The sequence below is a fragment of the Theileria orientalis genome, chromosome 1 (genome assembly GCF_000740895.1).
Source record: "Theileria orientalis strain Shintoku DNA, chromosome 1, complete genome".
NCBI classification, from domain to species: Eukaryota; Apicomplexa; class Aconoidasida; order Piroplasmida; family Theileriidae; genus Theileria; species Theileria orientalis.
In genome coordinates this window covers 73,951-101,196 of record NC_025260.1, presented here as the reverse complement: position 1 = coordinate 101,196, position 27,246 = coordinate 73,951, and the positions used below count along the sequence as shown (strand labels likewise).

The following is a 27,246-nucleotide window of genomic DNA, read 5'->3' as shown; positions in this document are numbered from 1 at the left end:
TATATTATATGGTTTCATTGAACCTTCTCGTGATTATTTAAGTGTTTTCTCTAGAACTTTTGTCCATGTGTGTGTAGACGAATATTGACCAGAAATTGTGATGGCAGAAGAATCTGAAATTGTTAGAAAAGTTAAAAAATTTAAAGGTGTATCCAAAAAGAATGAGTTAGAAGAATTGGAGGTTTTGGCTTCGGAAGGCGCCGACAACTTAGAAATCAACAACATCATAGACGACATAGAAGACTACCTTAAAAACTCAATACAGTCTCAGAATAGCCAAACGGCAACTCTTCCACCAGTTATCAAGTTTAATAAAAACTGGATGTTGTCAGTAACAGAGCTATCGTGCCAACTATGGTGTGAAAAGCAAGTAGAATACACACTCCTGACAGGAAGAAAAAGAGTAACGGAAGAAATGGAAGAAGGAATTAAGAGGCACGAAGAATTGGAGCTGGAAGATCACGACCTGGTGGAAGTGGAAGTGGAGACAGAAGAGGATTACCTGGGATTGAAGCTGCTGAATTCAATTGTACTGCTGGAACAACTGGTGGAAACGGGAAAGTGCAGAGAACTGTGGCTATTCGACACCATAGAAAATTACACATTCAGCGGGATAATTGATCAGCTGACAATAGCAATGCACAGACGCACAAAGGAGAAGTGCGTGATAATATCAGACACAAAGACGAGAAAAACAAAAAGAGACCCAAGTCCATCGCAAATACAAGGAGCGTCACTTCAAGTTCAGGTAACTGAAAAGAAAAATAAGTAAATATTGTAGCTATATTGCATAATGCTGGAGGACACGAAGAACGGAAAAGTGAATTTTGAAAAGTTATACGAGTCACTGAATTGCGATAAGTACGCACCGTTCAAGTCAGTGGAGCTGATGCCAGAAGGATGCCTGGCAAACCTGCAGAAAAAGTACCTGAAGGCCTTCAAGAAGCTGCCGAAAGTGTCAAAAATGATGAACCTGGAGTACGAGCACGAGGGAATTGTGTTTAGAAAGTCGGAGGTGGATCTGAAGAGGGAGAACATACTGCTAACAGTGAACTACCTGTGCACGTTCTGGGACGGACTGAGGGAAGCGGACCATGTGAAGGTAAGATTGAAAAATTACAAAAATACAGAAAAATGAGAGCTGGAAGTGCAAAATGTGCCAGTTCAAGGACGAGTGCACAGTAACACCGCTGATAGAAGACAAAGCCCAGTAGAATCCGAAGATAGGAAATGTTGGAAAATAGTCAGATGTGTGATTTAATTTGGAAAAAACAAATAAAAACATGAATATAATTGAAAGTGGGACGAGAGGATCAGTGTAATATGGCAAAACACTGATGTAACAGAGTTAAATTAATGATATGGTCCCCCATTTAATAACGCAAATTAATAGAACACTTTTCAATATATTTGTGTTAAAGTTTTAAATTATATACACATATACGCAGATGAATATATAAAATCACATTATGTATTTGAATATCGCAAACCTGTACCATAATTACTTGATTACTTAATGTAAATGTTGCGAAAGACTTTAAGGCAACGAAGAGAATACCTCTTCCTCAAATCGAGGGAAAATAAAGACAAATACTCATTGAAAAACGCCAGAAGGTTAAGCGAGGCCCTGAAATCAGATAAACCAATACCTCCAGAACTGAGAGCACAGAGCGGAGCAGTACAATCGTCACTGGATCTGCTCGATATAAAGAGAAGAGAGGAATCGACGCACGTGGACGACGAATACGCATTTTGCGGTAAGTGGAAAAGAAGTAAATAAGGACATTGTAGGACTGAAGGACCCGAAGGTGCTCATAACAACGTCGAGGAGCCCCTCGAGCAGATTATTGCAGTTCGCAAAGGAAATGTGCCTAATAATACCAAATTCAGAACGCCTGAACAGAGGTTCGTACGTGTTAAAGGACCTGGTGGAGTTCTGCAGAACGAAGGACGTATCAGATATGGTACTGATATACGAGACTAGAGGTGAGCTTCAACGTTTACAATAATTTTTCAGGAAAGCCAAATTCAATGATAATATCGCACTTGCCACACGGGCCGACGGCATACTTTCAGCTTTCAGAAGTAGTACTGAGGCACGACCTGCCGGAGAAGCTGCCGACAATGTCACAAGTAAGCCTAACCCAGTTCACAAAGCATTCAGGCGTACCCGCACCTGGTGTTCCACAACTTCACGAGTCAGTTGGGGGAAAGGTTCAAGGATATCATAAGGTACATGTTCCCGCCACCGAACACGAATGAAACGAGAGTGCTGTCGTTCGTTAACGAAAAGGACAAAATCATATTCCGACACCACGTCTGGACGGAGGCGAAGACAGGAGCCGAGGAGAAGAACGTGGCACTTAAGGAGATAGGGCCGAGGTTCAAGCTGAAGCCATACAAGATAGAACTGGGAACGGTAGACATGCGGGACCTGGAGACGGAGTGGGTGCTGCGTCCGTACTTCAACACACACAAGCCAATACTGGCAGCATGAGGCAGCAAAGCACTCACACACACTTAATAAGCCTTATATCTGCATCCGATACAAACATATGTGCCTTCTTATATATCTTACATATCCTATAGACTGTGATACTACGTAAATAGAAAATGGAAAACACAAAATTAAGATAAGTTCAACGGACACGCTTGTACCGTTTCGAATGTTTTGATGGTCCTTCGAAGTGGCGAGAGCCCGAGTATCCACGTTTGCAGCGTTTATCAGGGTCGTTGGATCCTGAAGGAGGCTTTGCAGTCTTCAGGTAAGCCCTGGACTCCACGGAATGGGAGTCGAGGTCACTCAGCCGCAAGAATGACCGGGAAGAGTCGGCGGAGTTCGACAGCCGAGGCCTGCTGGAGTAGAGACGGTCGCAGCTCAAGTTGGCACGAGATTCCGAAAGAAGGGGAGAAGCCATGCTCCTGACGAGCACGTCCTCGTCAACGTTCTTGAGGCGCTTGGACAGAGGAACGCGGATCCGGTAAAGAAGACTGCGGCAATAAACAGGAATTTGCTTATCGGCAGAAAATTCAGACTTCTTTACGGAAAAGTCGCCAGACTTCAAGGTCGAAAACCCAGGACTAGGAGCGTGCTCCTTCTCAGATCCAAAGCCAGGACTGAAAAACTCAGTCTCAGGATCAGTGGTGTTAAGAGTCTTAGCTCCGTCGACATAATAGTCCAGCTTGGTATCCTCAGGCACCATGTGTGAATCAGAATCGAGGCTGCCGTTGAAAGGGAAATCATCTGTCCCATGCGATTTGTCTAATACCAAAGGACTGGTTCCGACGTCCACCCTGACCTTGGAGGCTTCAGCGCCATTAGTCTCCTTCATGTCGAAAAAAGGAGAACAGCCCTTATCGAAGTGAGAACCATACTTGGAGTTCACGCTCTGCAAAACCACGTTTATGTCAACGGGGTCCACATCAACGTAGCCCGAATCATCAGAACAATGAAGAGGGTTGTTCACTAAAGGTGACCCGTTGCTCAGGGCCCCAACGGAAAGAATCTCGGGCACTTCTTCGTCAGACTTAAAGTTACCGATATCGTCATTAGGGTCCAGATTGAAGTCGTCAGTAAAGTCCATCTCATTGTCGATTACACTTACGTCAGAATCCCGGCGTTGGGGAGAAGAAGATCTGATCGAAGATGTTAAATTCACAAACCTGAGAAGGCAGGCGGGGGCCGAGTAATACTTCCTAGCAAGCAGAATTGGGAGCTGCTCGGCTATGTTTGTAGGAGTCCTCGTCCCGAGAGGCAGAGGCGACCAGCTTCCACTGTCAACTACATCATAATCAGTCGAATTAGGTGATAAAGCCTGAGAATTGCGATATGAAAGCTTCTCGGAATCAGAACAAGGATCCGGGGGCCCAGAAGATCTGTCACTTGAATAATTTTCAGAAACATTGCGATTTAAAAGCGCGTCTAAAACGGATTGACGATATTCACCCGGCTTCGAGATCAAATTATTCTTAGAATTAATCATAATGAAATGATCTCAGAAGAAGGGGAACAGTATTAGGGTATGGTAAGGAAAGTTTAAAAAATAGTAAATCAATAAGTTAAGGATCTAAAATTGAAAAATCCGGGTGTCAATTAATATAAAGAAATCTTTAAAAATGAGTTATTTTATATGTGTAGCCTAACAACGAAATTTAATAATTTATAAAAACAAGAAAAAACAAAATAGGAAAGACAAGCAACGTTTTGTTAAAAATAAAATGGAATAATTGTACAAAAAATAAAATGATGTAATGTGTAAACTAAAAAACAATAATAAGGCAACGAAAGAAAATAATTTGCTTCTAACCTGATGGCATCTTGGAACCTGACAACTGCCAATTATACCAGTGTTAAAGGCAGATATTACATTATTTATAATATTATAACAATATAAATTCTTATTGTCAGTTCATATTTGAGAATATTACAAAAATTTTATTATTTACTATAATATAGTTGTATAATTAAATGATGTATCTGTCTATTGTGACATTCAAAAAATACTCAAATTAACATAGTTGTAATATATAGTAATAAATGATAATAAAATGTCTATTTCAACGCAGTCTGTAGATATAAAGAGTTATGGAATAACGGCCCCGGTTACAACGGAAGGCCCATCTAAAGAAGATTTAAAGGCTTCTCAAGAACTAATAGTACTATTGAAATCATATAATCTTTACGAAACAGATGAGGGAAAAAAACGCAGAGAAGAAGTGTTAGAATCCCTAAATCGCCTACTTCAACAATTCGTGAGAAGGCAAGTTAAAATAAACATGGGACTGACAGATCAAGAAGCAAATTCAGTAACAGCGAAACTTTTAACGTTTGGGTCATATAGATTGGGAATCGTGGCGCCTGATAGCGATATCGACGTCGCCTGCCTGTGCCCAAGGGGCATCACGCGCGAAGCCTTCTTCTCCGATTTCTACAACACCCTGACAAAGGTGGAAGGAATAACAAAGCTACAATCAGTGCCAGACGCATACACACCAGTGATCAAACTGTACTATCATGATATCAGTATCGATATACTGTTCTCCAACCTGGACGAGCCGACAGTGGACCCGAACATCAACCTTCTGGACAACAAAATCTTAAGAAACATGAGCGACTCAAACGTACGAAGCATCAACGGATGCAGAGTAGCAAGCTTTATACTGGACTCAGTGCCTAAAAAAGGAAACTTTAGAACAACACTGCGATTCATTAAACTGTGGGCCTCGAGAAGAAAGATATACTCGACAGTGGTGGGATACCTGGGAGGAGTAGCATGGGCAATACTGACAGCAAGAGTGTGCCAGATGTACCCGAACTTTGCACCGAACAGGCTGATAGAGAAATTCTTCAAAGTATTCTCAATGTGGAACTGGATTTACCCAGTGACACTGTGTAAAATAAAGCGAGAGTCGGGCGTACCAGGATTAATGTCATTTAAGGTTTGGGACCCGACTAATAGCCTGCAGGTGAGTACCAATGGAAAGTAAGTAATCTAATGTAGGACCGACAGCACCTGATGCCAATCATAACTCCAGCATTCCCGTCAATGAACTCGACGCACAACGTTACAGCGACGACGAAGAGAGTGGTGACGGAGGAGTTATCAAGAGCAGCGCAACTGTTGAAAACGCCAAACCTTACGAACACACAGCTGTGGGAGATGGTGCTGGAGGAAGAGGATGTGTTCTCAAAATACAAGCACTTCCTGGTGATAGAAGTGTACGGGTCATCGGAGCACGTGAGTTGCCGAAAGTAAATGAGCATATGTAGGCCCACAACAAGTGGGAGGGCTGGATAGGAAGCAGAATGAGGTTCCTGATCAAGAAGTTGGAAACGCTCGAATACACACAAATCAGACCACTGCCAGGATTTTTTAAATTCGAGGTAAAGGAGAGTAAAATTACGATTACCTATAGGACAGAGATTGGGAATACGCGTCCTCAGCGTTCTTCGCGTTCAAGCACACAGCGCCTGTGGTGGAAGGATACCAATCGTTCGACATAAGAATGCCAATACAGTCATTCAAGGAAATAATCAACACCTGGTGCGATATGGAGACGTTCAAGGACCAAATAGATGTAAACATTAGGTACCTGAAAAGTAAGCAGCTGCCCGACTACATTCAGACTAACAAATCACAAAAAAGAACATTAGAAGAGATATCAAAGGATGGAAATCTATAATATAATATTATGTTTCTAATATTATGTAATTTATTTAAATTTGACGCTAAATTAAGGGTATTAGATGGGATTCCACAACCCCCAAGTTATTGATAAATTAACCAATAAAAAGGTGGTAAAATGTAAAAAATAATATAATATTAAAACAATGAAATAGAAAGAGTGGATTGTGTACAAAAAGGGATAAAGTCCGGTGAGGCGGAATCGAACCACCGACCAACAGATAGCCGCTACTCTACAGTCTGCCGCTCTACCAACTGAGCTATCACCGGCCTGACGGGAATTCAATTATAGATTTAAGTTATAATAGGAACTTGAAACAAAGAAGGTGGCATATTTTTCATAAATAAAAAAATAAATCATTGATTAAATTACACATCAAAGGGGAATAAAACAAGACGGTGATATTACAAACTCAAATTAAAAATTGCTCCAGTTGGTGACTAAAGGTAAATGATCAAAGCAGCAACGTACACCTCGAAAGGAACCTTCAAAAACAGGCGACCTCCAGGACCTCGCGTTTGCTCAATTACCTAAAGAGATTTAAAAGTAACGCACCTACGTCGTGTGTAGTGAATTCAGTGAGAAGGTTGTCAAGCTTGCTTTCATTGTGGCAGATGGTGATGGCCCTCGAGTCCTGCAAAATTGAGTTTTTTTCAATGCCGATAAACCGCCTGTCGGACTGCAAGTGCCTGAGAATGGTTATTTAAGCAGAATCAGCTTCAACTAACTCAATCTGTATCTGGCAAATTAAGGAGAAGAGCTTTCGGTGGTTTTGGCTCAGCGCCTCAAGAATAGACTGTATCTGGGCTGTGGTCTTCTGAACCTTCTTGTTTACGAGAAAGTTAGGCGGGTTATTTTGCCACAAGGAAATGAGTTCTTGCCTAAACATTGAATGAGTAAACGAGTTAAATACACACACAGTGTGCAATTGAGCAGCTGGCACACCAAAAAGGCAAAATAAATAACAGTAGTAAAACGTACGTATAGTCCTCTTTGGTCTCAAGGTCAATGACCCTGTACCGCCCCAAAACGGAATCAAACTCATTGAGCACTGGACCAGAATTCAGGCCGTTGATTGAGCCGATAGCCTTAACCTATACGAATTCTCAAATTTCAATTTAAACACACGTTCTCCAATTCAAACAGAGATTTGAGGTTTTTGAACCCATCGTTGATCAAGAATTGATCCATTCCGTATATAACAATGTAGAAATTACAGGTAAGATTCTTCACGATCTCAGAAGCTCTCTGCGAATGATTGATAGTTCAAGGAATTGCACATAAACCCACCCTAAGAGCCTCCGCCTTTCTAGGGGTCTTAATCCCAACTATTTTATCACAAAGATAGTTCCACAGGTATGAATCAGAGCCCTTGATCGCATAGGCGTTTATCGTCAGCACATGGCCATCTCTAAACCAGCATTAAGCAACTAAACAGTACCTTAGAGCTATATTTGAGAACGCAGTTAAAACATTTCTGTTTGACCCTAATCCAGAAAACACCAAGTTAAACCCATTGAGCAACCAGGATTTCCAGGACAAGATGGATCTCAAAACTCTTTTCTCAATCTGAAGCCCATTTATTAACCAAGTGAGATTCAAAAGGCACTTGTGTAGTAGATACCTGAGAGGAACCGATTGAAAAGTGCTTGACGAGCCTGAGGTAATCCTCCAAACTTGATTTCTCAAATGCTAATAAAAGTTAAGAATTAAATTAAGTACCGTTTATCAATATTCGAGCAAGCTTCTTATCATAGGTATGATTAAATATTTTCTGCTCCAGTTTGGTGGTATCTGGCAGTGGACCACTCCGGGGTTTCATGTGCTGATAGAGCAGGGTGTCCTTGAAGTCAGGCGCATTAGAAAATGATTCCAATATTTTCCTAGAAATCCTTGTAACAACTGAACTTACTTCAGGTTTTCAAATATCTTCAAGTCTCCCGAAAATCCTGAAAAGTCAAAGACCAGCTCCTCGTCGATTTTGCGTTTCTTGACTGAATTGCCGTTTAGATCCTCTTCAGAAGTCGACTTCGGTTTTTCTCTTAAACCTGAGTCTTTGTCCGAAGACAAATCCTCGTAAGAGTCATCCAAGGTTAAATCTAGTACGGCGCTCCTTTCAAAAACTATCTTGTCCAACATATAATCTTCAGTTACTCCTAAAAACTGCCCTATCTTTGACTCAAACTTGGTGTTTGCCTTTTCGTAATTCTCCCTAAATTCTAAATAATTCACGAGCCACCCAAAATTTTCAGCCATGTGTAGATAAAGTTCCTTATCATCTATGACCTTAAAGCCATTGTTTTTTACACAGAAAGGTTTCTCTTTAAAAGTTTGAATCAGGATTCCATTTGACTCCAGTTTATCTAAATCAACGCCTTCGTCAACCAGCTTCTTCAGATTTGAAGGAATAGTTAGAAAAAAATTTGATTCCACCATTTCAATGGGCATGACCGTGAAGTTCTAATACAATAAAACACAAATTCGACCTAAATATCATTGAGAAAACAATAAGCATTGTGTAATTTAAAAATATTTAACATAAATAAATATAAAAGAAGAGTGATGGTACTAATAACAAATAAAACGAAATATAGGTGTAAATTCTACTAACTGAATGCCCATTTGTTTTATCTCAACAGGTAGGAGTGGTGGAATAAACGATGGTAGGAGGTGTTATAATATCAAACGTATCATTCATAATGCTTATATACAGACGAAACATATTGTAAAATAGTGATGTGAAGTGATTCCGAGAAATATTGTAAAATGGATTGGCTGTTCCTTCAGATGTGTAAGAAATTTTCACTAGTGGGGACGATGTCGCAGATATTTCAGTTTTATTAATAAATATTTAATTAAAATAACTATATTCTTACAAAATAGCTAATTATCTGTTTGTGTTCACGAGTTTTTGTAAAATAAACTTCTTCCTATAACTATTTATTGCACCGTTTCAACAGTTGGAGAGAATACCATCAATAGATCATTATAAAATATTTTTAATCCCTTATAGTATACTTTCAATCATTATACTCACCTGGAAATAATTTTAATAAAATTTTCGTATACTTGATCGGTGTACTTATGTCATTAATTGATTTTCATCGTAAGATTGTTAAATTAAAAATTAAGTTTATAAATCAGTTTCAATGGTATCCTATATCTCATGCGCTTCGCCTTTTATAGCATATATCGTAATCAGATATTTGAACGTAAAGTCGGTCAGTAGCTTTAGTTTTAGCTTTGGCAACGATTTTTTTGATTTTCAGCCTCCTCCTGATAAGTCATACGATGATAAAAAGTGCCCCTATGAAGTTTTGGGAGTGGATAAAAACTCGACACATAAAGAAATAAGAAAGGCGTTTTTAGCCTTGAGCAAAAAGTATCATCCAGACTTAAACACAGACGAAGACGCATCGGATAAATTTAAGGAATTGAACGAAGCGTACGAGATCCTGAGCAACAATGATAAGAGAGAAGCGTACGATAACCACGGATTTGCAGGGTTGGACAGAATGGAGCAGATGGGAGGGATGCCGGAGGAATTTGAAATGGACGATCTCTTTTCAAGCTTCTTCGGATCGGGAACCTTCCAAGGAAGAGCCGAAAGGAAAGCAGAGCCAGTGGTGTACCCACTCTCAGTGCCACTAGATTATTTTTATACCGGAAAGGACCTGGAACTGACAGTGGAACTGACGAGACTATGCAAAAACTACGATGAATGTGAAACCAAACGGCCAGATTGCCAAGGGCCAGGAGTTAAGGTAGTTACACAGCAGAGAGGATACGGAATGTTCATACAGCACCAAATGAGAGATGAAACGTGTCTGGGAAGAGGAAAGGGCTGGAAGGCAAACTGTAAAGTATAAGCGCACAGTTATGAGAATATAATTAGCCTAGATAAAGCGATATCACTACTGTAGATATTTAAAGCAGTTAGTAGTCACGAATATTTAAACCAGTTGATTGTCAAGCATACTTAAACCAGTGTATTGCCAAACATATATAAGCTAGGTGATAGTTTAAACCATTTTAAATTAAAACAAAACGGTTATTAACGCCAATGTAGGAATGCCCAGATGGGCCTACACACAAAGAACAAATTAAAGTTACGGTAACAATAGAACCAGGAGTTAAAAATAAACAAAATATCGTAATGGAGGGAAGAGGCCAGGAGAGACCAGGAACAAAGAGAGGAGATCTGGTGTTTATAATAACGGAAAAACAACACGAATTGTAAGTTAATAAAACCGTAAGAGGAAACTAACAAATATACAGGTACAAGAGAGAAGAAAACGACCTACACTGCAAAATGGAAATATCACTGAAGGAAGCACTGACCAGCTTCAAGAGAGAAGTTGATGTGTTCGGAGAACTGAAGTTCATAATATCACACAAAGGAGTAACGCCGCACGGACACATATTCAGAGTGGAAGGAAAAGGAATGCCAATACATAACACAACAAAACACGGAAACTTGTACGTAACAATGAACGTACAGTTTCCTAAGAAACTCACACCAGAACAGGAAAAATTAATAGAACAAGCACTAGAATAAATGTAATTCTAAGATGTAAAGTATATGTATAATAGTGAATAAATAAATAGTTTGATAAATAATGGAAAATAGTTTAAATAAAATAAGTAAAAAGGTAGTTAAAACGGATAAAATAAGTCTCGATGTCGGAAATGTGAAAAAATGATATATTTACAAATACACGGATTAATGAACTGGATTCCACTAAAAAAACAAATTAACAATATAAAATGGAGTAATGTATTGGAAAATATAGCAGTAAATGGAAATAGTATAAGATTTAGTCACACACATCTAGCACACGTAAACAACAACGTAAAAATAGTAAATTCAATGGATTCATCAAATACTTTGGTCAATTACCAAAGGAACATAGAAGAGATAAGATGTATGGAAACGAATAGTCTGACGAAGGCAATGATGCAATCGAGTAAATCAGGATATAACAAAAAGGTAAAGTGAATGGTAAAACTGACAAAAATGTTCAGAAAGTCTGGGAAAAGTACATATCAAGGTCACTGGAGCTTCGAGATAAATTCAGCATAAAGAACATGGCAATAGTAATGCTGTCGGCAGCGAAGTCGCAAGTGAAGGAGAGGAGCTTCTATGAGAAAATGAGCGATAGAATAGTGACCAAGGGGGAGAATTACATAAGCACGTACAAGATTGACCCGAAAAGATTTTTCACAGAGTTCTCCAGGACGGAATTCACAGCGTTTAACATCTACACAATGCTATCGGCGTGCCTAACAGCTAGCCACAAAGACGAAAAACTGTTTAAAGTGCTGTACAAAGTCTCAGAAATAAAGCTGCTGTACTTCAACCTCTATTTAGACAAGGCGTTGGAGGCCGGAACTGATGAGAGCAGCTCATATATAGTCAGGGAAAGCGGAAGAGACGACCGATTTACATTCGAGGATGTGGCAGGAATCCTGCACGCATACGCAGCATCGAACGTGGTAATACCCTCCATGGTACTGAAGTATTCGGAGCTTTTCAGAAAGATGTACAGGATAGCTAATAAAGAAGAAGAAAGGAAAGCAGTGGAGATGGGAGAAGTGACCCCTAAAGCGTTGGCAATCGCAATAAACTCGCTAGTGAAGCTGGGAGATAGGAGCGAGGAACTGTATAAAATAGGGAAGGAATACTTACTGAGGACCTTGGAAGAATTGAGCCTGAAGGACATGATAATGATATTTAGTTCAGTAGTAAAGCTAGGAGAGCCAAAGGAAAGCAAAGAGGAAGTAGAAAAGCTGCTAACCCTGGCCAGTAGAATAATGGACAGATCATCAGGAGTAAAGATCGATGCAGAGTCAATGGTAAATTTGTCATCAACATTCGTAACTCTGGCGAAGAGGAAGGAGTTGGAGTCAGAGGAAGGGGAGAGGTTGAAGAGTAGATTCAACAGAGTGTTTACAGAAGCAAGCTGTCGTCTGGCAGCAGAGGAAGAAGTGGAAAATAAAGTGTTAATACAACTGATTAACAATTCAGCACTGCTGAAAGCGACGGGAGCATCGATGGCGCTGATGTCGAACGATAATTTGAAGAAAGTAGGTCTGACGGAGTCGATAAGTGATGTGTCACAATATGTGACAAGCTTAGCACAAATTTACACTAACACAAGTTCTAAAGGACTTAAAGAATTGATAAATGAGCAGATAACAATGGCAGTGAGGCAGTGCGGAAAGAGATTGAACTATGTGCTGCACCCGGATACAATGAAGCTGGCGAAAACGAGAGCAAGACCATCGAGCCTGTACAGCATACTGAAGTTGGAGGCGAAAGGAGTGTTGGAAGCGAAGACGGATGGAATGAACGAGGATTGGATGAGGCTGACGAAGGAAATGGAAGAATTTAGACCAGAAATGGTAGGAATAGTAGGAATAATGATGAGCGCAATAGGAAAATTGAAGCAAAATAGGGAATTTGTGAAGTTTATATCACTGTCGAAGGAGTACATAGCGAAGTACATTAAGTACCATTGGGAAGAAAACGAAGACAAGGCACTGCAGATGGAAGCAACAGCAGCAATAATAAATGGGCTGTCGAAGAATAGAATAAAGGATGAAGAGATGATGAAGCACTTATCAATAAAAATTAAGAAGGAGGTGGATAGGAAGATGAAAATGGGAAATTATGAAGACATAAGTCACGTGGCGCTGTTTAGCATAATAAACAGCTACGCAAAACTAGGATTACCACAAAATAAGTTTAGCGTCAGGAATGGAAAAGGGAGTAGAGGAAGGAGAGGAAGAGGTGATGAACACAAGGAGCTGTTTAAGTCGATATCGAAAGTACTAGCAGAATCTGATTACGAAAGGGTGAACCTGCAAATGGCAGTGAACAGCATGTATAGCCTGGGCCTGGTGGGATACGATAAGTTCGGAAGAGGCACAGTGCTGAGACTTTTGAACAAGTTCATGAAAGAGTACACAAATGAAAAGGTAAAAACCAGGAAAGAAGAATCTGCTAAGAAGAGAGAAGGAAAGCACATATCGGAATGTGTAAATCAGATATCAGAATTCGTAAAGGAGTTGGAAGAAGGAGAGGGGAAAGGAGAAGGCCAGGGTGAGGGCCAGGTTAGGGGAGGGAGGGAGCTGGATTCACAGGCGAAGATAGCAGCGATGGCGTTAAAGCTGGCAGTGGAAGGGAGCTGCCTTAAGGGCAGACTATTCGAAAAGTGCGTGAGAAGGGTGGAGAAGGTGGTATTCAATCGCAACAGCATTTACAACAGCAGCAGCAGCAACAACAACAACAACAACAAACAGGTGTGTGAACTGAAAGAGGTAGAAGAAAGGAGTAAGAAAAACAAAAATGTAACGATGACAAATAAGATGTCAGGTAAGTAAAGGAAAAAGGAAATGATAAAACAATTTAGGGTTACATAGAAGCGTATTGAACGTATTGAAGGAATATTGTAAAGAAGTGGAGTCCGAGATAGGATGGAGAAGAGGAACGTACCACATAGATGTAGTAATAAAGGACGGAAGAAGGCACAAATTCGTGGAAATAGATGGACCATATCACTATTATAGTAATACGAAAGAGTTGATATCAGCGTCAAGATTGAAACATAGAATAATAGGAAGCAGAGGAAATAAGCTGATACACATTCCATACTTTGAATGGGTAAAAAGAGTAAGTGTTGAAGAGTAAAAATAAAATAAAATAAAAATTTAGGAAACGAATGAAGAAAGAAGGAAATATATAGAAGAAAAGTTGGGAATTAAGACAAAATATAAAAACTGATGGGTGTGCATAGGATTCCAACCACACACACACAGTGAAGATAATATACGAAATTCGACAACAATAAAAGTGAATTGTGTAATATAAAAGGAGGAAAAAAATGTATAGTAAAATATGTTACAGTGTATTCATAAATTTGTAAAGGTGTACATATATTTGATAGTCATATGTAACAAGTGTAGCATACTGTATAGAATACGAAATGTTAAAACAGAAACATTAAAAACGAGACTACGACCTCATGATTATAGTAATTTGGAAAGAAAAATAGTGGATTCCACAAGTTACAATGAAACTGGGAGAGATGTAAGACAAGGATCAGTGAAAGAAGATGATGGCAAAAGGCCACTGTATAATAAACACCCAAGGTTCTGTTGGGGAAACTATGAAATATTCAACGTTGATGTCATCAACGACAAGGGATGGGAGAGAGAAGGATCGGGAAAAAAGTTGATATCGTACATAGACCTGCTGACCAAATGCACATTCAAAATAGAAGAATTCGGAAAGTGCACAATAACAAACAGAGAAGAGAAGAAAGAAGAGGATCAGGAAAAAAGAGATGGCGAGGAGCTGGGAAAAAAGGAGAGTGCAAACGAGCTAGATAAAAGATTCACAGACAAGTCGCTATCTAAGCTAAAGAAAATGTTCGGAAAAAAAGATTCAGAAAAGGATAGAGGATTTATGGAACAGCTGAAAAGGGAGCCGATCAAAACGTACAAAGTGGAAGAGTTGGTTGAGAACACTGAAGTTGCGAGTGTTTCCAGAGAAGATCTGGAGAAGTTTGTGGAGAACACAGTGTTAGGAGAGGCCACACCAACGTCGAAAGATGGTGTAGAGGCGGTGAATTGGGAATACGTTCCATCGTCAAAACTAGTTAGAATTGGCATATTTTTGAAGGAAATGAGTAAAAGGATGTACCTGACCTTTAAGCTGCACCCGGGGACGAAGCCGCTGGTGATAGACAACGGAGTGCTGAAGGTGGAGCGGAACGGAAAAAGCACCGCAAATATTGGTAGCATTTGTGGCAGTGGCAGTGGCGACGGTATGCAGAACAGAGGACGCGACGCCTCCTATTCGTCCAGAGCTCTGGTCAAAGTGAAAAGCGTCGAGGAGGACGCAGTGAACCAGGCTGTGAAAAGGGACCGACTACACCACAAGAGGAAGGTGATATCAGTAAGCGGGAACAGCAGGTCCCGGTTCAACAGAATCTTTGGCCTGATTCAAGCGTTGGCGAGTAACCTTGGAACAAGCGCGCCGAGCAAAGGTGAGTCAAAAGCATCGGAGGCTAAAGTGGCGTTCGACACAGAGTCGCCCCTGGAGTTTGCAACCATAAGCGTGAGGGTCAACTCGCAGCAGAAGTTTTTAGTGCCGCTGCTGACTTACGTGGACATGGCGGACGGGAGAGCGTACCTGTGCAACTGCAACGTGCCCATAGAGGCGACGACGAGCAGAGTGTGGCCGCTGCGCAACGGAACGTACGCGGAGTACAACATGCGCTTCGTCCCCGAGTGCTACAGGAACGCAGCATTCTTCTCGAACGCGGACGTCGAATTCAGGCCCGAGGACATACTGAAGGTCCTGTCGTCGCATTTGGAGTTCAAGAAGCTGGTGTACGAAAGCGATCCTGAGGGAAGGACGAAAGACTTAGAAGAGTTCCTTAAAGAAGACCTAAAGTTCGAAAAGGACGTCAGCCAAGGGAGCCAAGGGGGCCCAGAAGCAGTTGAACAATCGGAACTAAGAGAACCCATGGATGAAAAGGGGAGTGGCAGGGGCAAGGGGGAGGACTACAGTGTATACCACGTAAACGGCGCAAATAAAATTATCTACAAGCCCTGCGAAGGTGCGATATTGATCAACCTACTCGTTTAAAAGCTTCGTGACGTACTCCCGCACAAACTGGTAGCTGATCTTGGACCCGGTGGAGCGCACCAGTTCAGAGGTGACCTTTGTAACATAATCTGAGTTCCTAAACATAAGTGTTATTCACTAGGCAGTAAACGCGTGCACGAGTAACTGGGACTAATTGCGTAGATAACTGGCGGGGCCTACCTGGACTTCTTCGGGTCCAGAGGATGCTCCTTCAAAAAGTCGTCAATCAGCTCCCTGGTCCTCTTCAGGCTGTGCAGCAGAAGGTTCCTGCCGCCGAAGTAGTCCTCGAAGGAGCCGCCGTGGTCGAGGAGAGCGGGCATGGCGTCCTCGACGTCGGACAGGTTCACGCGGTGGTCCAGAACCAGCTTAATGAGCTCGGCGAACCTCTGGGGGGGCATCAGGGGCTTGTTCGTGGCCTTGACGACGGGCAGCAGCAGGTTCACGAAGTGGCTCGCGGCGACCTGGGGGTCCAGCTCGGAGCAGAGCCTTTCGTAGTACTTGACCCAGGAGTTGTGCTTGTAGACCTCCTTGAGCAGCTCCCGCTTGACGCCGGGGTACTGCGCCACGAACTTGTCGAGGCTGTCAAGCTGCTCAGGCAGGCAGTCGGTGATGCGCTTAATCAGCTCGTCGCTCTGGTAGAGCACGGGAATGTTCACCTCGAAGTAGTTGCCGTAGGAGGCCGAGGACAGCTTGTGCCGCATGGCCCTGAGGCCGTGCTCCTTGTCCCACTTCATGGTGGTGCCCAGCGGCGCGTACTTGTCCCTGTTCCTGACGTCCTTGAGCACCGAGGTGAATATGTTCTTTATTTTCTCCAAAACCGACTCCCCCCTGCCCTCGGCGTCCTGCCTACTCATCAGCTTGCTTAGAGCGCTGGACTCCTCGCGCTCCTCGGATTTATACTTGTACTCCTTCTCGGGGTCGTAGTTTTTCACGGACTTGTTGATTACAGCAAACGAGTTCAGGTTCTTCACCTCGATCCTGTTGGTGCCGTCGGGCCTGGATAGGTTTATGTCGAACCTGAAGTTGCCCCTGAACCTGTTTCCGTTGCTAAGCCCGTTGAAGACCACCCTCTCGTAGATGGTTCTGCACGTCTCAAGTATCTCGGACCTCGTCAATTCGCAGGCCGCGGTCACAATCTCTGCCAGGGCTACGCCGCTCCTGTTAAAGTCCAGGTTCTCAGGGTTGTTTTCCACTCTTCTGGCGGTGTCCTCCTCAAACTGAACCTTGCTCACCCTCACAACCTTGCCCGTGCTCAAGTCGATGTGCCCGTCCCTTCCGAGAGGGTTCAGCGTCTGCGTTACCTGGTATCCCTTAGGCAGGTCAAAGTATTCGTAGCATTTGCGATCGAATGACACCTTGTTTGCAATTTTGCAGTCCAAAACCTTGCACACTCCGACTGCGTACAGGAACGACATGGGCGAAATGTACGGAAGCGTGCCGACTTCTCCTCTGCAGCCTGCGCAGGTGTACTGGTTCTCGTTGAGGAGCAAGTCGTTCAAGGTCTTCTCGTCCACGTCTTCGTGCTCAGTGAACTCCTTCGACTCGTAAAACCATTTTATGTACTCCTCCACGTTCAAGGGAGCTTCCGTGTCGTAATGTGTTTTTGAAATCGAAACTACGGGCTTATAGTTCCTCACAATGTCGTCCAACACCTTCTTAAATCCATCGTACACCTTCTTCCTGCTTTTGGCAGGGCCCGTCTTGTACACATCGGGATTCTTCGACACATTCAGCTTCGTGACTGGCGAGGCGATGCTCCTGCAGGAGCAAAAGGCCTTGAACGGGGATGCCAACTGGACGTGAACCTCAATGCCAGTGAGAATCAGTTTCCCGTCATCGTCAGGGTAATAGAAGGCTTCGTCATTGGAGTCATCCATGATTTCAGAAAAAACCTGAAATTTGGTCTCTTTATTCATGTGTTTATCTACACTGTGTTCCATGCTGAAATTTTTACATATGTTTATATTCGTATGATTCATAAAAGTCAGGGGCCTTTTGATTAAAAGTTTGGAATCCAAGCACACTATAGAGGAAAAAAATAAATTTATTGAAAAAAATAAAAACATTGACCATTGTGTGAATATAATGAGCATATCAAATTGAATCAAATCTCCTATTCAGTTTTTTGAAAATATATACTCTGTCAAATTTAGTGCCTGATTGTATGGAGTGTGGAATCACACTTTAAATGTGAATTTTTGCTAACTAAACAGTTCAGAAATCACCAAAAGGACATTTTTAATTTTTAAAATAGAATATATCAACTAAATAGTGTGAAACAGATTAATCCTAGGACTCTCGTATATGTGTGTTGAGTTATACACTTTGAATATTGTACATGATTATACAGGATGGCTTCATATTTTTGCCTTTCTAATGCTTATTGAAATTCTAGAGTCATTTAGATAAGATTTGACATCAGCTATGGCCTGTTCATCAAGAGAGGTGGTGAATCCTTCGAAAACTTCATCTGCACATTGAGGGAACTTGTTAATGAAATAGGGCTTGGCAAAAGGCCTGTCCGTATCGGAAACAGTATCAGAGCAGTGGTTGGAGTCAGAATCAGGCTTCACATAGTGCAATAGCTTACTGATGCCTAAAAGTGAAAATTAATTAAAAGCAATTACCGTGTAAACATCTCCTGGAATTGTTTGCCATAATGGCAATTGAGCCGGAATCGACCACGCAAGATAGAGGAAATTGACTAAAATGAGGTTAAATGGCCATTAAATTACCTCGGATCCTCCTTACAAATGCAAAAAATAGCTGGAGCTCCAATGCTGATGTTTATCACGGGATCGTTAGTTTCCTCAGCGTCATCCCTGTGAAGACGCAAAAAGTAACCTTTTGAGTAAAAATTAATAATGGCAGCCTATAAAAGGATGAGAGTAGCTGATAATTACATCTGCGATGAAGGGGTCGTAGAACTGTGAAAGAAGCCTGTTGATTTCATTGACTATCTTCACAATGATATCAGGGAACTGAGAATAGCCGTCGTACTGCCGTTTCTCCCAGTCGTACAAGTGACCAATGGTCGACCACCGTAAACTCTTGAAACTCTCACCGGGCCAAATGGGAGAGGAGATGTTAGGGTCCTTAATGAGTAGGTTGCTGTTGCTGGGAGGCTAAAACAAACGTGATCTCATTCTGAACTAACGTTTATGTATGACCGTAAAGTCTCACAAGCCAGTGCGAGGCATTGATCTTCTTTCAGAAAGTTCTTTAAAATGAACACTCCTGAGTATATGTGTGTATGTGGATCCAAAATTACCTTCGAAACCTTCGAACCCGTACAGAGAGCAAAATTTAGCATCATCAAGCAGTTTCGCCGATAAAACAAAGTGAACAGAGTAGTTTTCAGCTGTTACAACATAGTCGTTTAACTTATCCACAGATTCAATGGAGGTTTTATCACCGGAGTCAGCGGAGGGCTCATTATTTATATATTCGTCCACAATTGAGAGTAAGTTCCTCCGAAAAGAGTTTGTGTTTAATTTAAAATAAGGAGTGTTGCGTATACACAGGAAAACGGAGTTAGAAAAGTTATTGGTGTCAACACTAGAGTACATTGTTTAACTGACAGAATAATGAAAGTACATCTGAATATAGAACACATTAGTGTATTACTGTGACAAAAGTGGTAAAAAATTAATCTAAATCAATGTAGGCTGAGGAAGGATGTGGAGCTCTGCCGCCTTCCTTGTGTTGTGAAGTACTGGCAGTGCCCAGGGCCCTCGACTGAGCCTCGGCAAAATTGGAATGCAAATCCTGTAGCTTCTTCTCCAAACAGAGAAGAGCAATGTCCAGTATTTTTTCCGGCGGTATCGATCCAGTAGATTCAATAGTGAAGTGAAATTTCGACTCGTCCGGCTGTATGCGAATTAGATCCTTGTGGCCGAGCTCTCTACAGTAGTTTATGCACTCGTCGCAGTATATACAGTTGAGTTTATTGGCGACCTGCAGTCCGCCGACGTTTAACTTAAAACTCTTGTCAGATGAGCCCAAACCTGGCTCCATATCCGACCTTACACCTGTGTATTTGAACACACCCCTAGGGCAGCTGGCGGCGATGCCGGCCTTCTCCTCAGACGTCAGCTGCTCCATTATGGAGGAATTGAATGAGAATCTGGGCTCCATCTTGTAGTTTACGTTGCCGACGATCCACTTGGCGTGGAACTTTCCAAGCCCCTTGGTGGCGGTCAACTTCATGTTGATGGAGTGGCCACGTTTCAGCTTCACAATTGGGATTCCGTCAGTTCCGCCGTTAAAGTTGGTCGCGTCGGCCCTCGGTATGGGCATCGGAAGGTTCTTGCCATATATTGACTGACTCTGGCTCTCGTCGGGGACAATGTCGAAGTGCGTGACCACCCTGGAGTCAGAATCATTGCAAGAAACGTCCAAAGTATAATCCACAGTGCATCTGGCACATTTGTCCGTACACTGGCACTTATCCCTGAACTCAAATTCACTTGCCAGGGTACTGTCAATAGGGAGCAGTCCTAATCTATGCGATATGTATTCGTCGTGCAAAACACTAGTATTTTCCAGGACCGTGACAATTTCTATTGCCAATGAAGGTATTTCGGACAAGATGATCCTTCTGATGGCGTTAGCTGTGCTGACGTCGGAGTTCAGAAGGATGAAGTCCATTCGATCCTTTCTAAGGTCCACAATTTCAATGGAAGGTTTAATTTGCCTAGGAGCCCAGTCCATTTTAAAATTTTATTGTACAAAACTGCAATTTCTGAAAAATATAAATGTGAAAAAAGCGAATCCTGGGTTGTTGGAATCTTGCACTATTTGGTGTAACGAATAGATGTAAATTTGTAAAATTTTACAAAATTTGCAATAACTAAAACAGAGGTTTGTCCAGGGCCTCGGGGTTAATCCTGTCCATCAGATCAATTGCCTGGTGTATAAACATCGAGTGCTTAGAGTCTCCGCTAGGGTACTCAAAGTCGCCGTACTCGTAGGTGTTCGACAAAGCCTCTGGAAAACAGTCAGTGAATTTAAAATCGGGGATAACGCTAGTTTAACTTACGCCTATAAAACTTCGACCCCTGCTCCCCGTGAAAAACACCCAGTATTGGCTTTACCACCATTGCGATATTCATATCCCGGTTTTCCTCCTCAGTTTCGTCAATGTACTTCGCATAGTTCTGAACACTCATTGTATACCACACAAAGTACCTCTAATAAAATTCTTCTGGTGGCGCAGGTCGGAGGATTATCCTCGCCGTAAATCAGCCTGTCCACATTGGCCAGTATGCAGGGGTTCTCGTAGGCGAGTCTGCCTATCATAACCCCGTCGAGTTTGTGAGGAACGTTGTGGTCGTCGGCGTTTTCTGAGTTGATTGCCCCCAGGATGTCGTCCATGGTCTTGAATCCGCCGTTGATGGTGAACTTGATGTCAGGGAAGTCCTGCTGGAGCCTGTACACCTTTTCGTACTGCAGGGGCGGGACCGTCCTGTTCTTCTTGGGATTGATTCCCCGCAGCCATGCCTTTCTGGCGTGGATTATGAAGTGGTCACAGCCTGACTGTGAGACGGTGGAGACGAAGTCCTTGACGAAGTCGTACGAGTCGCACTCGTCGACGCCCAGCCTCGTTTTCACAGTAACCCTCATGTCCAGTTGCCTCATCATGTCATGTACAATGTCCCTGACCAGCTCCTTTTCCTTCATCAAATATGCTCCGAAGCAGCCTGCTTAAAATTAAAACGTAGGTTAAACGCACCTTTGCCAGATACTCTGGGACTGGGACACCCAGCATTGATATTTATTTCATCGTAGCCGAATTGTTTAACTATCTTTCCGGCCTCTATTAGCGTTTCCGAGCAGTTCCCTCCTGCAAATTTAATTCTATCGTGGGCAGTACCTAGTTGAGCGACAATTGGGTGTTCATTTTGGTCAAACTCTAAACATAGTTATGGAGCTTGCTAACGTACTCATCCACTTGTGTACTGCGTCCTCTGGAGCATTAATCAAAGCTGATCCAACAAACATCTCAGTCCATAGATGTGTTCTTTTTGTGAGTAGCCGCATAAATTGCCTAAAGTTTTAAATAAAAATGACTAAAAAGTACCTGAACTGCAAATACGTAACATCAAGCATGGGAGCGATGTGTAACGACGGTCTATAATCAACTAAACCGGGATTTCCCATTTCTTTTAATCGGAATTTGTGGGTATTTCGTGAATTTTTTGTCAAATAGTTGTTAAATGTTGATGATTTAGGTGAGTGTATGAATGAACAGTGAATAGAACAAGTTTTTATTTGGATTCCACTGATTAATGTACAAAAAAATAAACTTACAATAATATGATACAAGAAAAGTGACAAAGGAAGTGTAATAATAAAAAAATTAGGCATTACTATGGTACAAGAATCAAATTGCCTATTTATAGACTGTGATTGGCATTGCTATCCATTGAAGTTGATGGTTATGGTTAAAAATTGGCAGCTATGATCAAACATATTGATTAAACAGGTAATTTACACTGATAACTATGCTCACACCACCATATTAGGTGTTGGCTCGGAATCATTAATTAATATTCTAACATTAAATTTTCACTCACAAGTCACCTATCGTATAATTATATATATATTTGCAAAATGGATTTTAATATTTTAAATAAAACTTCAGACTCTGGTCCTCCAATGGTGGACAACTTTACACTTCTCTACTACGACCAGGAAGACAAAACTGTGGACTACGAACGCAGGGAAACGAGCGAATTGACTGAGGAGGAGGCCTATAGGAGGGACCTGAAAAGAAGGCTGGACGACGTCGCGAAGCTGCGAGACGAAATAATAAATAAGAACCAGGCGCGGTACTCCACGGAACAGAAACTTAAAATACAGCTCAACGACTCGAGGAACCAGACGAAGCACTTCGGAGTGCTCAGCAGCAACCAGTCGGCGCTGATGCAGGCAATCGACTCGAACTACAAGCGCCTGAAGCTGCTGTACGAAAAGATATACCACCTGCAGCTGGAGTTGCAGAAGAGGTACATATCGCTGTCCGAGACCCTGGAGAGGCGCTCAGAGGAGCTGGTGGAAATGCACAAAAACTCGAGGCTGGCGTCGACGGCGCTGTACGAGTATAAGAAGAACAAGTAGCACATTACTTCAACCTAAGCACCTGCCTGCGCAGGAGCTCCACCTTGGCCTGGGAGGAGACAGTCCAGTGGACGTAGAAGCGGAAGGGCTGGGAGAGAAGAAGACGCGACAGGGCGGCAACGAGGGAGTCGAGGCGGTGAGTCCCGTGGTCCTCAGCCTGGCTCACGCTGTAGTGTTTGTAGCAGAGGAGCCTGGAGCGCCTCCGCATCCTCTTCGCCAGGCTCACGCCGACCAGCACGCTCGCCCTGGAGCCGAGTCTGGGCACGGAGGCCGCGTACCTGGAGACGAGGCGCACAGTGTCAACCAACGGCGTAAAGCTGGCCGTATTTAAGTCGACGGACGATTTCCGCTTCAACGTGTAAACGTTTCTGAACAGGTGCACAAGCACGCTCAGCAGCTGGCTGAAGGCGTTCAAAAAACAATCAATCTCAGAGTCCTGGAACCGTTTTAAAACCTCCAGGGAGTCCAAATACACATGTTTCACACTCACGAACCCGTGCCCGTCCAAGTACCCAAACTTGTCAACATGTTTAACGCCATCAATGGTATTGTAATTGATTTTAATGTCATCACCAACATTAATGTCACCAACGTTAATATCGTCGATTTTAAATTCACTCCTAATTACTTTCTTAATTAATACGGACTCAGATTTATATTGGTCTATTTTACATTTCATCAGTCTTTTCCTTATTGCGTTTTTTTTACGGTTCATGTTACAAATCCTTACACTTCTGCTGTAGTTGTCGATGCCACAATTGCAAATGGCGGATATTGAGTTGGTAAAAACATGCCATGTTGCTATGTGCTTATTTAAAACATAAACAACTTTAAATTTAAAAAGCAAATTCGCCAACTCAGTGTCGAAACGAAAAGGCCTAAGCTCAGTCAAATCCAACAAGTGAATTAGCAGCCTAGATTTATTTTCTATCCAGCAGTTGTGTGTATCCGTTTTTATCATTCGATCACATAGACCCAGCGTTTCTTCGACGACATCGTCGACTCTGGTGTAAAGGAAACAGCTAGTGTACAAATCAGAATAGTTTATTACTGAGGACTGCATTCTACTGTACGTCCTGGTTTTTATCAAATTCACCAAAAGAATGAATAGGCCAGGGAAACTGAAATTATTCAACAAATTTCTGTAAAATTGGTAAAACAGCTTAAAAATTGCGTTGTTAAGAGTAGTTCTATACTTATTTTCCGCAGTCAGATAGGTGAACTCCTGAAAAATGTTCCCCGAATTTAAGGTGCTCACTTTCTTAACTTCAATCATGAAAGGCTCAACCACGTGGTCAATTACGCATTCGTACTCGTGCTTCAGGTAACACACAACGTTGTTGTTGAATGGCTTCAGGGACAAAACCTCGTGTGTAAAAGTTTTATCGGCTAGAATAAGTTTATCTGTAAACAGCCTATATATGGTCTTGACCAAGTGGGAGTACAACAGGCCTTTTGATGGTGGCCTCGATGAAAAAACGCCATTTTTCTGCAATACGCACCTCCTTAGTTTCAAATTCAATCTGCTAAACCACAACTTCGTTAAAATTGCCTTTATTTCCCACAGATTGACGTCCTTAGGGTGCGACAGTATCAGTCTATTTACCATCAACGTGCACTTAAAAAGCGTCGACAAGCTGTCACTGTTCAAAGACTCAATCAACCGTTTTGAAACTCCAGTAAACGAAGTATTGAAGTAAAGCAGTAAAAAACACAACGAATATGTCAATATTCTTGAGTTGACGGCTTTTGACAATTCAGACTCAATCGCCGAATTTACTTTACAGAAATACCCCTTATCCTTCAGCAAATTAAAATATTTAACGCATTTATCTAAGGCCAACCTTTTATTTACACCCGATTCGCATTTTTCGTTGAATAGAGTTAAGGTGAGTTCCTTAACTATATAATACAGCTGCGATTCGCACACTAAAATGTAACTCCTCCCTCGATCATCCCTGGAATAATATACCCTGAATGATTTTAAATATCCTCTTTCCTCATCATTTACATCCCTTAAGGTTAAAAGGGCCTCTATAAGACTTTTTTGGGTGTCAGTCAATAAAAAGTTGTTTTTTATGAACGGAACAAATGTGTTAAATTCATTTATATCGGAATTTTGGTGCTCATCAAATCCGTTTACAAAGGAATTAAATGTGAGTTCATCAACCACTGAGAATTCACTTAAATCTGAGAGTATTGTATGGTACAGGTTCTTAAGAACAAAAAATAAAAAAAGAGGTTCTGACAAATGAAGTTGTCCAAATAAATTCCAATTCTCAGAAATAAACTGGACAAATTCATCAGAGTAAATCATATGTTACATTAAATTAAATTTAATTACAAAGGCATCAAAATAATGAGGTTTCCCTATGGAATCGAATGAATATTATAAATGTGTAACAACAATATTAACACATGACCTTTAAAAATCATAAATTTTATATATATCAAAAGTTTATGAACAAATACAACATTTTATACAACAATACTTTGGTGTTCTAGTTTTTAACATATAAATAACATCAGCGTTTTTGTTTGTTTCCCCATATAATTAAATAATTGAATGATTCTACGGCAAATTGGTATATTCTGTAAATATATTTAGTTTATATAATATTTAAATAAAGAAATGAGTCATGATCACGGTTCGGACGGACCAGGGTCAGGAAATAATGAGTCTTTGTCCCACGGTTTGCAAATAAATTCAATTTACTGGGAAACTGGACACAGAACATACCTACCATTTTGGGCAAATTTATTGAAAAAGTTCACACCTAAAATTATAGACGATAAAGTAAGTTCTAAACTAAATAAGATGTTCAGCTGAGGAAAGTGCTCGGAGAAGCAAACCCAGTATCTCACGAACCATTTGTGTTCTACGGGGATTCAGCATATTTTAGAAGCTACTACGGGGATCCAGACGTGAGTGTAGTATTCCCCTTGAAGAAGAAGACGAACTTCTGCTTCTCGCCAACAGGCAAGTCGAGTTTGTCGGAGCTGGAGCATAAGTACGACAAATATGGACAAACGAAGCCTAGCAAGAGTGAGTTGGTGTACAAGGAAGTGTTGAGATCAGCAAGAGAATTGGACCGACAAACGAATAAAAAATGAAGACGTTAGTCGTCTGTGTATTGATATGTGTAGTACTGGCAACGAGTCCTAGGCCCTTAAAGAAATTATTTTTTTTAAATAACTCAACAAAGAACAGAAGCATTAAAAGCAGTGGATTGTACGTGAGTGATGGAAAAAGTAACTTGGATTATGAGAGTACAACAGAGCCATTATTTACAGAGGAGGACCTGAAGAATATTAACGTAAGTTTTAGATGAATAAATTTCGAATTAGAATTTTGTGAATGAAATTAAGGCAGGAGTATACGGGGAAAATTGTAAAAATGAAATGGAAAAACTGAAAGTGGAAAACAAAGAAGAAGATGAAGTAAAAAGTGTCAAGGAAATTTTGAAAATCAGAGATGAAAAACTGGAGAAGACGTTGAGTGAAGTGTTTGACATGTCGAAAATAGCAACAGAAGGAAAGGAAATAGATTGGAGTGAGTTGGAAAAGAAGATTTCGGAACAAGGAATGAAGGAAGGGCTGAACACAGAGGAGTTAAAGTCAATGGTACAAGCACTGTATAGAAAAAAGGGACTGCTGAAAGAAGAATTTAAGGCTATGAAAGTGGAAGGGCTTAAGTTAAACTGGAGGCAGTCGCTTAAAAGTCTGGAAATATGGTTCACAGTAGAAGAAACGACGAAGAGGAAGGACTACGAGATCAAGTTCCTGCCCTCAACACTCACGATAGAAAGAAAGGGACAAGTGGTACTGCAAAAAGAAGTAAGTGCAGACCCCTGAAAATAAATGTGTAGCTGTTCGGGAAGGTGGACTGCGAAGGAACCTTCTGGACGATGTACAAGAACCCGGCAACAGGAGAGAAGTACATAAACATAAGCATGACGAAGCGCGCGCCAAAACACGAAGGAATGTGGGACCAGCCGTTCAAATAATCGCACACCAAAGTCAAAACACTAATGTGATACACGCACTACACAATACACAGCACTCAACGTCGGCAGTACAAATAAAAATAAAAAGTAGTTATCGTAATTAAACAAATAGTTTAAAACCACTAATTGATAAAATTGTGGCCAATCGAAGAAGTAAAATGAGAGTTGTGGATCTACTGGGATTCCTATTCAACGTACTGAAGTTCTTCCTGGCAATCTCACCACTGCTACTAATAGTGCTCATTTTCGTGAAAAACAACAACCCGAAGCCGA

General features: G+C 41.6%; 15 protein-coding genes and 1 non-coding gene across 16 annotated transcripts; 8 read left to right on the top strand and 8 right to left on the bottom strand.

Moving 5' to 3' along the window:
* Window positions 1-100: 100 nt before the first annotated feature.
* Window positions 101-1,261, top strand: TOT_010000034 (conserved hypothetical protein; the record flags this gene model as incomplete). The annotated part of the gene is made up of 3 exons (XM_009690571.1): window positions 101-748; window positions 782-1,102; window positions 1,142-1,261. 3 exons carry the CDS (start codon window positions 101-103, stop codon window positions 1,259-1,261), a joined length of 1,089 nt encoding a protein of 362 aa, XP_009688866.1.
* Window positions 1,262-1,522: 261 nt separating this feature from the next.
* TOT_010000033 (U3 small nucleolar ribonucleoprotein) lies at window positions 1,523-2,497 on the top strand (the record flags this gene model as incomplete). The annotated part of the gene is made up of 4 exons (XM_009690570.1): window positions 1,523-1,757; window positions 1,792-1,986; window positions 2,018-2,133; window positions 2,165-2,497. 4 exons carry the CDS (start codon window positions 1,523-1,525, stop codon window positions 2,495-2,497), a joined length of 879 nt encoding a protein of 292 aa, XP_009688865.1.
* Window positions 2,498-2,639: 142 nt separating this feature from the next.
* On the bottom strand, window positions 2,640-3,983 carry TOT_010000032 (conserved hypothetical protein; the record flags this gene model as incomplete). Its single annotated transcript, XM_009690569.1, has 1 exon — window positions 2,640-3,983. The coding sequence occupies one exon, from the start codon at window positions 3,981-3,983 to the stop codon at window positions 2,640-2,642; it is 1,344 nt and encodes a 447-aa protein (XP_009688864.1).
* A 565-nt stretch (window positions 3,984-4,548) lies between these two features.
* Window positions 4,549-6,183, top strand: TOT_010001203 (polyadenylate polymerase; the record flags this gene model as incomplete). Its single annotated transcript, XM_009690568.1, has 4 exons — window positions 4,549-5,466; window positions 5,502-5,738; window positions 5,771-5,884; window positions 5,917-6,183. The coding sequence occupies 4 exons, from the start codon at window positions 4,549-4,551 to the stop codon at window positions 6,181-6,183; spliced, it is 1,536 nt and encodes a 511-aa protein (XP_009688863.1).
* Window positions 6,184-6,372: 189 nt separating this feature from the next.
* Window positions 6,373-6,455, bottom strand: TOT_01t000001. Its single transcript has one exon. It is a non-coding gene; the product is annotated as a tRNA-Tyr (tRNA).
* A 434-nt stretch (window positions 6,456-6,889) lies between these two features.
* Window positions 6,890-8,908, bottom strand: TOT_010000030 (conserved hypothetical protein; the record flags this gene model as incomplete). The annotated part of the gene is given in 9 exon segments (XM_009690567.1): window positions 6,890-7,067; window positions 7,168-7,280; window positions 7,315-7,434; window positions 7,477-7,597; window positions 7,628-7,755; window positions 7,775-7,878; window positions 7,909-8,069; window positions 8,099-8,646; window positions 8,846-8,908. 9 exon segments carry the CDS (start codon window positions 8,906-8,908, stop codon window positions 6,890-6,892), a joined length of 1,536 nt encoding a protein of 511 aa, XP_009688862.1.
* A 427-nt stretch (window positions 8,909-9,335) lies between these two features.
* TOT_010000029 (molecular chaperone DnaJ) lies at window positions 9,336-10,744 on the top strand (the record flags this gene model as incomplete). The annotated part of the gene is made up of 3 exons (XM_009690566.1): window positions 9,336-10,049; window positions 10,256-10,422; window positions 10,465-10,744. 3 exons carry the CDS (start codon window positions 9,336-9,338, stop codon window positions 10,742-10,744), a joined length of 1,161 nt encoding a protein of 386 aa, XP_009688861.1.
* A 141-nt stretch (window positions 10,745-10,885) lies between these two features.
* Window positions 10,886-13,572, top strand: TOT_010001202 (conserved hypothetical protein; the record flags this gene model as incomplete). The annotated part of the gene is made up of 3 exons (XM_009690565.1): window positions 10,886-11,176; window positions 11,212-13,248; window positions 13,291-13,572. 3 exons carry the CDS (start codon window positions 10,886-10,888, stop codon window positions 13,570-13,572), a joined length of 2,610 nt encoding a protein of 869 aa, XP_009688860.1.
* A 514-nt stretch (window positions 13,573-14,086) lies between these two features.
* On the top strand, window positions 14,087-15,844 carry TOT_010001201 (conserved hypothetical protein; the record flags this gene model as incomplete). The annotated part of the gene is made up of 3 exons (XM_009690564.1): window positions 14,087-14,987; window positions 15,033-15,583; window positions 15,650-15,844. The coding sequence occupies 3 exons, from the start codon at window positions 14,087-14,089 to the stop codon at window positions 15,842-15,844; spliced, it is 1,647 nt and encodes a 548-aa protein (XP_009688859.1).
* TOT_010001200 (aspartyl/glutamyl-tRNA amido transferase) lies at window positions 15,833-17,937 on the bottom strand (the record flags this gene model as incomplete). The annotated part of the gene is made up of 2 exons (XM_009690563.1): window positions 15,833-15,941; window positions 16,025-17,937. The coding sequence occupies 2 exons, from the start codon at window positions 17,935-17,937 to the stop codon at window positions 15,833-15,835; spliced, it is 2,022 nt and encodes a 673-aa protein (XP_009688858.1).
* A 264-nt stretch (window positions 17,938-18,201) lies between these two features.
* Window positions 18,202-19,413, bottom strand: TOT_010000025 (alkylated DNA repair protein; the record flags this gene model as incomplete). The annotated part of the gene is made up of 6 exons (XM_009690562.1): window positions 18,202-18,440; window positions 18,472-18,548; window positions 18,580-18,716; window positions 18,748-18,969; window positions 19,002-19,081; window positions 19,116-19,413. The coding sequence occupies 6 exons, from the start codon at window positions 19,411-19,413 to the stop codon at window positions 18,202-18,204; spliced, it is 1,053 nt and encodes a 350-aa protein (XP_009688857.1).
* Window positions 19,414-19,492: 79 nt separating this feature from the next.
* Window positions 19,493-20,557, bottom strand: TOT_010000024 (DNA-directed RNA polymerase II; the record flags this gene model as incomplete). The annotated part of the gene is made up of 1 exon (XM_009690561.1): window positions 19,493-20,557. One exon carries the CDS (start codon window positions 20,555-20,557, stop codon window positions 19,493-19,495), a length of 1,065 nt encoding a protein of 354 aa, XP_009688856.1.
* A 139-nt stretch (window positions 20,558-20,696) lies between these two features.
* Window positions 20,697-22,006, bottom strand: TOT_010000023 (uncharacterized protein; the record flags this gene model as incomplete). Its single annotated transcript, XM_009690560.1, has 6 exons — window positions 20,697-20,833; window positions 20,886-21,003; window positions 21,035-21,549; window positions 21,579-21,758; window positions 21,790-21,893; window positions 21,927-22,006. The coding sequence occupies 6 exons, from the start codon at window positions 22,004-22,006 to the stop codon at window positions 20,697-20,699; spliced, it is 1,134 nt and encodes a 377-aa protein (XP_009688855.1).
* A 453-nt stretch (window positions 22,007-22,459) lies between these two features.
* On the top strand, window positions 22,460-22,966 carry TOT_010001199 (conserved hypothetical protein; the record flags this gene model as incomplete). Its single annotated transcript, XM_009690559.1, has 1 exon — window positions 22,460-22,966. One exon carries the CDS (start codon window positions 22,460-22,462, stop codon window positions 22,964-22,966), a length of 507 nt encoding a protein of 168 aa, XP_009688854.1.
* A 4-nt stretch (window positions 22,967-22,970) lies between these two features.
* On the bottom strand, window positions 22,971-25,283 carry TOT_010000021 (conserved hypothetical protein; the record flags this gene model as incomplete). The annotated part of the gene is made up of 3 exons (XM_009690558.1): window positions 22,971-23,483; window positions 23,559-23,794; window positions 23,837-25,283. 3 exons carry the CDS (start codon window positions 25,281-25,283, stop codon window positions 22,971-22,973), a joined length of 2,196 nt encoding a protein of 731 aa, XP_009688853.1.
* Window positions 25,284-25,598: 315 nt separating this feature from the next.
* Window positions 25,599-26,973, top strand: TOT_010000020 (uncharacterized protein; the record flags this gene model as incomplete). The annotated part of the gene is made up of 5 exons (XM_009690557.1): window positions 25,599-25,763; window positions 25,793-26,034; window positions 26,208-26,283; window positions 26,315-26,803; window positions 26,836-26,973. 5 exons carry the CDS (start codon window positions 25,599-25,601, stop codon window positions 26,971-26,973), a joined length of 1,110 nt encoding a protein of 369 aa, XP_009688852.1.
* Between the last annotated feature and the right edge of the window lie 273 nt (window positions 26,974-27,246).